The 12,681-nt window shown below is 35.3% G+C and overlaps 2 protein-coding genes across 5 annotated transcripts in view; both read right to left on the reverse strand.

Annotated features, from left to right (window-relative positions):
• Nucleotides 1–10,969, reverse strand: part of LOC108624669 (uncharacterized) — an 18,666-nt gene extending 7,697 nt beyond the window's left edge. The window contains exons 1-4 of one of the 4 annotated variants that reach the window (XM_018024120.2): nt 10,813–10,969; nt 9,361–9,508; nt 3,510–4,372; nt 1,721–3,394 (exon numbers count right to left, since the gene is read on the reverse strand). In XM_018024120.2, the coding sequence (XP_017879609.1) occupies nt 3,526–4,371 (846 nt within the window). In that variant the 5' untranslated portion in view covers nt 4,372; nt 9,361–9,508; nt 10,813–10,969 and the 3' untranslated portion in view covers nt 1,721–3,394; nt 3,510–3,525. Of the gene's footprint in view, nt 1–1,720; nt 4,373–9,360; nt 9,509–9,797; nt 10,168–10,812 lie in introns of those variants that run through there. The other 3 variants (XM_018024119.2, XM_026813277.1, XM_018024122.2) reach the window with 3 other exon arrangements.
• A 730-nt stretch (nt 10,970–11,699) lies between these two features.
• LOC108624619 (putative ATP synthase subunit f, mitochondrial) lies at nt 11,700–12,266 on the reverse strand (the record flags this gene model as incomplete). The annotated part of the gene is made up of 3 exons (XM_018024025.2): nt 11,700–11,832; nt 11,922–12,038; nt 12,155–12,266. Coding segments are annotated over 3 exons (258 nt in total), but the record flags the coding sequence as incomplete, so codon positions are not given.
• Nucleotides 12,267–12,681: the final 415 nt, after the last annotated feature.

Consider the following 12,681-nt stretch of genomic DNA (forward strand, 5'->3'; position numbering starts at 1 on the left):
CGTCACTTCTCTTATATATTAACTTCTATACTATACATATATATAATAAATCGTATGGTATGTGGTTTGCATCGATTATATTGCGATTAGTGTAGATGCGAGAGCTGTTTTTAACATTAATCGTAACAGTGATAGAGATCATTCTTCTATTCTTCCCTTTAATTAGTTCAACCCCTCTAGACTCTCTCTTCTACAATAATAAATTAATTAATTAATCATAGTTGGTGTTAAAATTAAATAAACGTATGTAAATCAGTCAACGTTCAGACCAACAGAAAATGAAAATTTTCAAGTTTTTCTCCCCTGAACTTCTTCGATGTTCTCTTGTTAAATTCAAGATCTGAAAGCAATTGTCTTAGATTCTATGAACGTAGATAGAATTTCATTATAATTAATTAGAAGCTTCCGTAGGAATAAGAGTTATGAAAATTGTCATTTTCATTAGTCCTTATTAAGGAGGATGGTGGTTCCACCATGCTTCTCAGGATTGTAACAGCAGTTTCATTGGAATGATAATAATTATCAACTGAATATAGATTGAACGGAAAAGGCACTTAAATGTACAACAATTAACATTGTAAATCCTACTTAGCATTCTCTCTCTTTCACTTTTTCCCTTTATTCTCATTCGCTCTCTCTCTCTCTCTCTCTCTCTCTCTCTCTCTCTCTCTCTTGGAAAACAGCGTACAAAGTTTTGCAAATGCGAGAAATTGGACACCCTTACTTTCTCTTTATTCCCTTTCGAATCCTTTTTTGTAATTTAACAAGGATTGTTAAATTAAAATGAATCAATAAAGACAATCATTCATTTTAGTAGGTAATAAATTAACACCATTTTTCAAATGATTCTTTCGAACAATTAAAACGCTTGGTAAAGTTTTTTTCATTACTTAAAGCAATCTACTTAAACGTTTATTAATTAAACCGATTTATTTTATTTGCCAATTTCTATTAATTGTTTTTGGAAACGTTCAAGTTAAATGCAGCCTTGCATAAACATTATTCTCATCATTTCATCCTAACAATTGTTTCTATTGATTCATATTTGCATTACAATTTTTGTCGAGGTGCCCGAAAGATTGAAAAAAGATATAGAGTGTACAATAATAAATATGTATATGTATATATGTACAGAGAGTAATACCTNAAACAGCGTACAAAGTTTTGCAAATGCGAGAAATTGGACACCCTTACTTTCTCTTTATTCCCTTTCGAATCCTTTTTTGTAATTTAACAAGGATTGTTAAATTAAAATGAATCAATAAAGACAATCATTCATTTTAGTAGGTAATAAATTAACACCATTTTTCAAATGATTCTTTCGAACAATTAAAACGCTTGGTAAAGTTTTTTTCATTACTTAAAGCAATCTACTTAAACGTTTATTAATTAAACCGATTTATTTTATTTGCCAATTTCTATTAATTGTTTTTGGAAACGTTCAAGTTAAATGCAGCCTTGCATAAACATTATTCTCATCATTTCATCCTAACAATTGTTTCTATTGATTCATATTTGCATTACAATTTTTGTCGAGGTGCCCGAAAGATTGAAAAAAGATATAGAGTGTACAATAATAAATATGTATATGTATATATGTACAGAGAGTAATACAACTACCTCGGTACGAATCCTCAATTAATTAACATTAATTAATTGATTAATCAATCGTTTTTTTAATTGGATCACAGAATAGTAGCGCCCGAGCGTGGCAATTATGTTTTTTTTTGTTTCTTTATCCATAAAATCTTCGAAAACAACCAACCCTTAAAAATCATAATTATATGCGTTCGTTAATAATAATTGTCGTTCAGTGTGGTCATTTTGAAAAATCTCTCGTTGATCTAAAGCTAGCAAATATTTAGTTATTTAAATATCCAAGGTATTATAAAAGTGGAAGGTCTCTGTTCGACCTGGCGACATTCTTTATCAATTTCCCTTATTCAGAAAAATTAATTGTGATCATTTGACATACAACTTTTGGTATTTAAGTGCGCCGAAAATAATCAGAGACGTTCTAGTACAGCAGAAAACCATGTAAGAATTGTTTCAAATCATTCCACTCATTATTTATATTAAAAATAAATGTATCGTGTTTTCAAATTCTATAATAATGAATTTTAATCAATTCCACGATTTTTTCCTCCGATTCAAACGCATCAAAACAATCACAGATATACTTAGAACTCGAATTAAAATCAAATTTTCTTCTTGTATCTCATTTTTCAAATGAAACTAACAATAAATGATATAATTCAAGCCTGAAATCCATTCTTTATTTGACGATTGATAAAAATGTAGCCAAGTCCAAAGCAGACTTAACATACTAGTCTTAATAAGTATATGCGCTATATCAGTCGCTGGACACAGAGCCAATTGATTAAGTACGATGCCCCTTAATAATTACTTACTTAATTAATTAATTAATTAATTGCAACACTGGCCATGGGGAAAAGGATGGAGAAACACGTGAACTATCGATACTTAAGAATTCACTGTCCCATTCGAATTAATGAGACTCCAGTGTCCTCTTCAATACAATTGTTAATTAGTTGAAGAATTTATCGTTGCGATAATTGATTTGTAAAAAAGCGACTTTGTACGGTCCACGCTAAAGCTAGGGAAAAGAGTAGTTTTAAATCTCTCCTCGGATTTCAATTTCTTAGAAAGACTGCCAATTTATTTATAGTGATTCACTTTAAATGATAATCCAGTTGGACTTTTTGCCAGGAAACGCGGCTTCCCAATTTTAATTAGGAGACTAATTATTATTTAAATATATATATATTATATATATATTATATATATATTATTATATATATATAGAATTTTTGGCATTTAAGATTCATCTAATTAATAGCTTCGTATAGTAATAGTTCATTAACGTATAGATGATTAGATGGATCTGTTAATTAATGATATGGCCTCGTTCTCCAGACTGCAAACTTTTATAGCTTTTTATAAAAACTTGCAGTTCACAGGGTTGACATGTGCCTTGCAGACCCACATTCTTTTACCCACTCATCTTTCATTTAACGTAGTCCTCCATTAAATTTGATTATTCGATTCGCGACTGCAGGACTGTGTTAAAATTATCCACCGGTTAAATTCTTAATTGGTCCTTCAGTTTCTCCTATGGATACTGGCAAAACTGATGTTTACACTCGACGATTCAATACGAATTCCTGTGGACTGGATTAAAATTTCTCAACCCCCTTTTCGTACGAGACTCGACCCCTTGCTCTAGATATCTTTAGATCCTATAGTAGGAGTTCTCTAATAGGAAAATGCTTGGAATTCTTCTTCGATACCACATTTCTTCGGAGATGAATTTCATTATTCGCGTAAGTCAATTCGTAGATGAGACTTTCGAGTTCTGTCAATCAGTTTTATTCTAAAACACATGATTCAGTTTTCTGTTTCAAACCAATTAAAAATCTTAACAACCACTATACCCTCGGACCTCAAATATTTCCTTCATTCTCCCGAAATAAAAAAACAAAACCCACCTCGTCAACCTCTCATTTAAATCTTGGAGACATACAGAGGTCCCCTAGCCTGCTGTCCGTTCTGTTTTGAGTATCTGGGATTCTGCAACAACTCTCTGGTCTCACTGGGCGACCCAGGACTCAAGCTATTAGTAGTAGAAGTCTCGACCCTATCGCTAATAATCTCCTCCTCCGTGATTTGTTCCAAATACAAAGCAGCGTTCTGCGCCTGATCTCCATTAATCGGTGGCGAATAAGCAGGAGGAGGACTCCTAGGTGGCGAACTAGCCTCTTTCTCAATCTGTGCATCAGCCTCAGCCGCAGCTGCTTGCAGCATCTGTCTAGCCCTCTTTGCCTGCCTCGTAGATAATCCCCCAGTCTCAGCATCCCTCTCCAATCTATGCCCCGACCTGGACCGAGTCAACTGCCTCTGCACGTATTCTTCGAGATCGTGTTCCTCCTTCTTGGCAATAATTCTATTAAGAACTATCAGGAAAATTCCCAAAAAGATTGCGAACAATCCGATGGCGACCAGCTCGTTCCACCAACCCCCAGAGGCTTTCGTGCCCCATTGGGCTAAATCTCCTGGTAGCAGGCCGCTCATTAATAAGAAGCAACCCAAGACCAGGAAGACTACTCCGATGTGCAGCATCCCGACCGAGGTCATTACTTTTGAATCCAGCATCCCTTGCCCTGCCGAGTGATGCCCGTGCTCGTTGTGTCTCGAGTGATGGTCCAGGGAACCGGTAGATGCGCGGGGGGATGTTAGACCGCTTTCGCCCGACTGGGTGCTATAACGACGCTCGCGGGCGCGACGCTGCTCGTCCCGGCGCTTACGCTGACGCTTGATGGCCAGCGCCGAGTGCAATCCAACCGCGTGCATCCTGCAACACCCGAAAAGAGATCTTTTCTTTGGTTCTCGGTCTTTTCTCTGTCAGATTTTTTGGGGCTGAGACTGAAGCTAATTCTAATTCAGTTTTCATTTGAATTTGTAAGAATTGATGATTATTGGGTGGTTCGGTAGTGAATCTGTAGTAAAGTGAATAGACTAATTCCTGTTCAGGGAGTGAATTTTAATCACTGGGCTGATCCTCTATTATTTTAATTGCTGTATTGATTTTAGAAAAGTCTTCTATCACTTTCGGAGAGTTTTCTATAATTTTAAAAGTATTCCATGAGCCAGTGTGTAAAAATGAAGTTAATAGAAATTGCAATTGTTTCCTATATTATCTGATTTTACTTCGGGGAATATTTTGTATAATTCAATGGAAATGGGAAATTTCTATATCTAAATCGAATCCTTCAATCTAATTCTATGCTTCAAATTTTAATTCAATTATTATAAGAATTTTTTATTTCGTGTGAAATAAATTTTGTTATTGGATAGCCTTGTTTTTAATTTAGAATTGCTTTTGTTCTGGATTCGATTCAGATGAGAATTGTTGGTGTTTCTAAGAAATTGTTTGAAAATCGCGAATCTACGATGTTCAGATAAATAAGGGTTCACAGGATGCACAGCGATGGGAATCGCCTCTACACTAATTTTACGTTACACTTATTATCTATGTATACGTCCTTTGGATCTATGAAGAATCCGTTTTTCTTCCTCCTTCCTGCTATGGACCTTGAAATTGATTACATTTCCCTGAAGTTTCGAAATTTATTAATTTTAATACGTAGCAGATATTTAAAAATTTCGCAAAAGTCGCACGAGATTTTGCCAGATCTAAAGCTTCTCGGCATGCAATTTTCAATATTTTTTTCACGAGATCTAATGTATAGAAAATTCTAAAAACTTCCAGGAATGCTTTACTATAGCAGTAGAACATGTGATAATTTTTACAATACAATTTGAGAATTTTCAAATTTTGCCAAATTTTAAATGGATACCCCCTTAGGACACGGAATTTTCAATACGTTGCCATTTTTTTCTCCGAAACTAGCGTATAGAATTCGATGAAAAAATTCAAAGACGTAGTGCTGTAGGGGTAATATACGTAGACATTATTCCAAATGGCCTGATCAGTTATTTAAATTTAAAAAAATTCATGAAAATCGGAAATTTTTAGGTTTTGCCAGATCCGAAGGGGGTACCCCGTTGTAACACAATTTGCGATATACTCAAAATTTATTTTCTCCATTTCCAGCGGATGAAAATTGATCAAAAAATACACAAACCTAGTACTATACTCGCAGTATAAGTGATAATATTTCTAAATTGATCCATCGATTATTTGTATTAAAAAAAATGCCAATTTATGCGAGTTCTCAGATATCGACTATTTCCACTATTTCGAAATCTCACGTTTCCTCTGGTTTTAATCGACTTAGTAATAAAACCGGTATACTTCAGCGTACTCCATCTGCTGTGAGTGGTTTAATACGTTAACACTGCGTTGCCGGATGGTTTATATTTACCGTCCGTGTAGCCATTAGCCAGATGTAGGTCGAACCTCGATAGAATAAGAGAGGCTAGAGAGAGAGAGAGGCTTTAGTGCACCGTGAAGAGATAAGAGATCTGCTATCTTCCCTTTGTCATACGTAAACACACGCTACCAATTTTTATGCCCCTTTCATCGTCACCAAACACGATTTAAACTCTCTTCATATATTCAATTTCATTCTTAATCGCAATATAAAATATTGAATATGAAAAAATGCAGAGACGTAAGACGTAAATTTGAAATATTATTTAGCAATTTTTATCTATCAATTTTAATATAATTGGTTGATGAATTAAAATACATTTTAATATTCTGAGTCTAACAGAGAGNGAATGTTTCCTATTTTAATTATATTTCTAAGGATTGAATGGGTGCAAGGGGGAGATGTACACTTTTTGGGGTGAATACATCTGTGTGCAAGCTTACCGGGTCTGCGTTTGCGTTCCTCGAAAGGAGGATGGGGATGGTTTATTGATCGGATGGTTCGTCGGACAAACGATTCTGCGTCTGCTGTATTCGGGGGCATTTACATCAGCTAAACCGAGGATGTATAGGAGAGATGATGGTCAGATAGTAATCGAACTCTTTCGGAACTTTCGTCAACTCTTAATATAGAGGGTTCAAGAAGTTTCATACGTACTACGCCTATAGCACGTCTCCGATCTTCTACGAATCTCGAAATTGACATTTGATGAGACGTTGATCGAACTATTTATAATACGGGTATAAACGATAATTTGTAAAATAGTCGCCAGGCTTTCGAAACTTGGAACAATACCGAGAGGCCTGAAAGGTTAATGCACAATGCGAGGTGATCGTTGGTTTAACAATGGAGCAACAAGCGTCACGGAAAATGGGTTGGGCGTATATCGGAAAGCGTTGAATACGAGCCACACAAAATGATTATTGGCAGACGGCCAGACTGGAAATAACGAAAAATAAACCGAGACCAGATCCCCTGTATACAGTCTTCTTGTATGTCTTGCAACTGCAATTTTTTAAGTAGGGACCGTTTTTCGAGGTATATGTGGTGGGAGTGGGATCGATTATCAAGACTCAAAAGGTCATTTGCATGACCCACATTCGTTGTCTCGTAGGACAGTTCACGAATTTTAATCATTTTAAATAATTTTTAATTACCAATTTTTTCGAATAATTTTGTTATCTTATAGATAGAAGGGTTCGAATTTTTATTATTTCGTTGATAATAGAATGATTTAGTTGAAGCTTAGCTGAAATCTAGTTTAACTAAGTTTCTTCGACAAATTTTGATAGATTCCTAAGGGATGGAAATGACATTCGAATCAATATCTTGTCTAGTTAGAAAAATTGTATCACTTCCTCTTAGAATTCCCTATCGACTTCTCGGCTGAATTAAAAATTTGGTCAGACAGGAATTGCAGTGGAAGGGTGAGTTGTTGCCGTACAGAATAGGCTTGGATTATCTCGCAACAGGTTACAGCTTTCGGATGCAGGTCTCACAAGAAGCGACTTAGAGAAAGTTCAACAGTTGTCGATACTGTCTTTAGACTCAGGAACGATTAATCGAACTGTTGATTAATTGACGGGAAATTAAACTCCAGGACAAATTAATCGTCTATCGATTTTTTAATATTTAAGAATTGCTTGTGGTTTACCTTTCAATCTAAATGTTCATTCTATTTTTAAATACAGTTCGAGATTGAAAAATTGTTTTTATATGCACTTATTAATTTTAATTATTGTTTTAACGATTTTAAAAATGGTTTCGTTCAGAATTAATATTTACTGTACCCTCTGTNGAATGTTTCCTATTTTAATTATATTTCTAAGGATTGAATGGGTGCAAGGGGGAGATGTACACTTTTTGGGGTGAATACATCTGTGTGCAAGCTTACCGGGTCTGCGTTTGCGTTCCTCGAAAGGAGGATGGGGATGGTTTATTGATCGGATGGTTCGTCGGACAAACGATTCTGCGTCTGCTGTATTCGGGGGCATTTACATCAGCTAAACCGAGGATGTATAGGAGAGATGATGGTCAGATAGTAATCGAACTCTTTCGGAACTTTCGTCAACTCTTAATATAGAGGGTTCAAGAAGTTTCATACGTACTACGCCTATAGCACGTCTCCGATCTTCTACGAATCTCGAAATTGACATTTGATGAGACGTTGATCGAACTATTTATAATACGGGTATAAACGATAATTTGTAAAATAGTCGCCAGGCTTTCGAAACTTGGAACAATACCGAGAGGCCTGAAAGGTTAATGCACAATGCGAGGTGATCGTTGGTTTAACAATGGAGCAACAAGCGTCACGGAAAATGGGTTGGGCGTATATCGGAAAGCGTTGAATACGAGCCACACAAAATGATTATTGGCAGACGGCCAGACTGGAAATAACGAAAAATAAACCGAGACCAGATCCCCTGTATACAGTCTTCTTGTATGTCTTGCAACTGCAATTTTTTAAGTAGGGACCGTTTTTCGAGGTATATGTGGTGGGAGTGGGATCGATTATCAAGACTCAAAAGGTCATTTGCATGACCCACATTCGTTGTCTCGTAGGACAGTTCACGAATTTTAATCATTTTAAATAATTTTTAATTACCAATTTTTTCGAATAATTTTGTTATCTTATAGATAGAAGGGTTCGAATTTTTATTATTTCGTTGATAATAGAATGATTTAGTTGAAGCTTAGCTGAAATCTAGTTTAACTAAGTTTCTTCGACAAATTTTGATAGATTCCTAAGGGATGGAAATGACATTCGAATCAATATCTTGTCTAGTTAGAAAAATTGTATCACTTCCTCTTAGAATTCCCTATCGACTTCTCGGCTGAATTAAAAATTTGGTCAGACAGGAATTGCAGTGGAAGGGTGAGTTGTTGCCGTACAGAATAGGCTTGGATTATCTCGCAACAGGTTACAGCTTTCGGATGCAGGTCTCACAAGAAGCGACTTAGAGAAAGTTCAACAGTTGTCGATACTGTCTTTAGACTCAGGAACGATTAATCGAACTGTTGATTAATTGACGGGAAATTAAACTCCAGGACAAATTAATCGTCTATCGATTTTTTAATATTTAAGAATTGCTTGTGGTTTACCTTTCAATCTAAATGTTCATTCTATTTTTAAATACAGTTCGAGATTGAAAAATTGTTTTTATATGCACTTATTAATTTTAATTATTGTTTTAACGATTTTAAAAATGGTTTCGTTCAGAATTAATATTTACTGTACCCTCTGTTTAATACTAAACCCGGTTTGACAATTTTTAAAAACAGTTTTGTATCAGAATGTAATTTTTCCATATACTTTAGTCAGTTTTAAAGATAGTTTGTTATTGACTAAAGGCTGACAATTAATATTTGCAATCTTATATTTAAATCCCTTCGTTCCTACAATTGTTCTCAATCAGTTTTACAAATGATATCGAAAGCTCACCTGGTTTGTTAATGCGTTCAGCGCTTTTTCGAAGAATAATTGATATCGTGGTAGAATGGTTCACGCCATGAATCCCTCGCTCCACTTTCAACCCTTTCGCATTCTCTCCCTTCCTCAGCACTGGACACTTACATTTTCCCTCACTTTCCTACAGACAGAATTCCCTTCAGGTATTTCACTGGCCGGACAAAGCCCTTTCAACCCCTTCAGCTTTCGTCTATCTTTTAAATTAACTAACTTCATTTCAGTTTTTCACTTTCATTTTATACTTAAAGAATTTTAATAATTGCGATTAGAATCTGATCCCCTCTAAATATTCTGGTTTCCTGGATTCTAATTAACTGTAATTAAATTAATCTTCGACTTATTTCGATAGATCTCCAGGTTGCAATTCGGTAGGAGAGTAGCAATTGATATTATGACTCATAGGGACTGACCTTTGCACTATCTGTAGAGATAGCTTTGATTTTAATCGATGAGCTACAGAAGCTTTTGTCGAGTCGTTGAATCAAAGAATGTTTAACAGTGATTAGCCCTAATCAAATTACAATCCGTACACACCCACTATTATTTGAATTATTATTTAATTCAGAAGAAATTAAAAGCCAGGGTACCTTAATGGATGATTAATCTACCCCCAATCCCAATTAATAAGTTAATTCTCAGCCGTTAATTACTCAGTCAATTATTACAACCAAATCAAAATTGGAATTATTTCATCCAGGAAGGGGAATATTAACACTAGAAAGACTGAAACTTAGTATATACCTATATTGCCCAAAGCAGTCAAAATGACTGCATTGTGAAAGAATAATGTGTCTGTCATTATTATTTGTACATTTGCCCAAAAGCAGTCAAAATGACTTCCTCGGGCAATCTAGTGTTAAAAACAGAAGAGAGAGGAGGAAATCTTCAAGCATAATTATAATCATCTCCCAATTAATAACTTAATTCTCAGTCATGCATTTGATTTAAAATTAAAATTCTTATCAATCACTTAATCCACTAAAACTGGAATACGAGTATAGATAAAAGGCAGAAAATTCTGTAACCCTCAGCCTTAATTAATCAGTCCCCAATTAATAAGTTAATTCTCAGCCACTCGAAGTAAAATTGGAATTCATATTAAATTATTTAATCCAGTAAAATTACGGAATACGAATATAAATAAAAGAAGTAGAACCCCGGAACCTTCGGCCTAATTAATCAATCCCAATCACAATTATTAGTTCTCTGAGCTCCACTTTCGTACGAAAGCCACTCGAATGAAAATTGCACTTATTTCCCGGATTAAACCAGCGATCGAACAGAACGAGAAAACGAATATTGCGAAAACCATGGAACTGCGTAGAGACTATCGACCACCGTAAAGCCGAAGGGGTGTCGAGCACCGAGTAGAATAGAAGCTTGCAAGCACGGCTCTCTGTAGAAAATCCCTGAAGGGTATCCCACCTGAAGATGTCCGTCCTCGTCCTTACTTAATTGTTTGATGAACTCTTTTTTAAATGGTTGGGGCCGGGTTTATTTGTGCTTTCGACTTCGACGAGGGGCGCGCGCGCACGGAAGCTCGTCGACAAGTGAAACGCAAGCTCGGCCGAGCCGGGACGCGCCTCTGCGAATAGTGCGCAAGCTTCGATTCCTCTTCTCCTACTTTCCTTTCTTCCCGTCGTTTCAGCTTGCGCATAAATTCTATTTCGAGTTTTGGTCGGGATTCTTGGATCCAGGTGGAAATCTCTGTGGTAGGAAGTCTACAAGCCATTCCGTTTCAAGATTCTATTTAAAGGTGTTTGGATTAGGAAAATGATAGTATTGTTTGGGACCTCGTAAATAATGGAAGATCAGCTCGAATTAAAGTTTGAACTTTCTAATTTCATTCAGTTTCTTCGAAGAATTTTGACAAATCCATTTCTAAGGGGAAAGAATCAGATTTGAAACACGACTGGTGCCATTAGAGAAATTCTACCCTTGTAAAAATTATTACTCTACGTCGATCGTTTATTACTTCGTTAAGAATGGACCGATTTACTTAGTTCACTACTTAAATTAAAGTTTGAACTCTGTGCTTTAATGCATATCATTTGAAAAGTTTTGAAAAACTGATTACAAAGTACTGAAAGCTGAATTCGTAGCAGGTGTGTAATTACAAGAATTGCATCCCAATAAAAAATAATACTCAATTTCAGTCCTTCATAAGTTTATTACTAATAGACGGGTTTACTTCGCTCGCGACTTAAATTCAAGGTAAAGTTCTGTACTTCGATTCTCTCTCTCTCGCAATATTCCCTAAACCTATAATCAATAAATACAAATTAATTGTGAAATCAACTACAAATTGAATCTCAGTAATATTTATTTTACTTTATTTATCCATACTGGATCAAATACAATAATTGTAAGAACGTATTATTCAATTCTTAACTAACAGCTTCCGAAACTCGTTCGTTTAGTGATACACGTAATTCCTGTGTCCCCCTAGAAAACAATTACAAACGTTATATATATACGTAAAACTTATTAGAATCCCAAATGCTCGTAAATTGATATTCGTGTAAAACACTTACTGAGACGCTGATAGTTAAGGGAATAGAATAATATCATGCCTCCGGCACACAATTGCCAAATTGGTGCCATGTTCGCCTTGCGTGGGTGAATGTACTTCATTTGCCAGCGCCAGAATGCTGTAATTCCATTATAGAAATTATTGAAAATGTCTTAGTTCAATTCAATAACAGTAAAAGACGTAGTTACTCGCGTCTTCTTAATGGAAATGAAATTTAATATGATTTCGACGAACCTCTGGAGCATAATCCTAAGAACTGTCGTGGTCCTTTCTCTCGTCTAGAAATCCAAGCTGGGAGTTCTCCCAGTTTCACTTCTCCGAAGGGAGTATCAGCTAAAAATAAATATTATACCTCCATAATTAGTTCGTTAATGTTCAAACTCTTATATGAAATGACTGGATTAAAGAATCATTGCATAAAATGCATTAACTTTTATTTTACAGTTGAAGAGAGTATTTCTCTCGTCATTTCTGTTCTCTGATCCTAGTGGATGGAATAATACATTTCAGAATTTCTCCAAATTGTTCCATCGGTTATTTATATTAGCAAAAATTCATGAACTGTGCTCAGATTTGAAGGGATATCTCTTAGTACAACGGGTTTCAATATCTTTAGGATTTAATTTCTCCTGTTCCAGCGAATGGATTTTAATGAAAAAATTCAGAGATCCACTACTATACTACTAATACATTTCAGAATTTTTCCAAATCATTCCATTGATTATTTATATTGGAAAGAATTCATGAATGTTGCTTAGACT

This window comes from Ceratina calcarata, unplaced genomic scaffold (assembly GCF_001652005.2).
Source record: "Ceratina calcarata isolate Rehan_Ccalc_2016 unplaced genomic scaffold, ASM165200v1 scaffold321.2, whole genome shotgun sequence".
In the NCBI taxonomy this organism is placed as follows: Eukaryota; Metazoa; Arthropoda; class Insecta; order Hymenoptera; family Apidae; genus Ceratina; species Ceratina calcarata.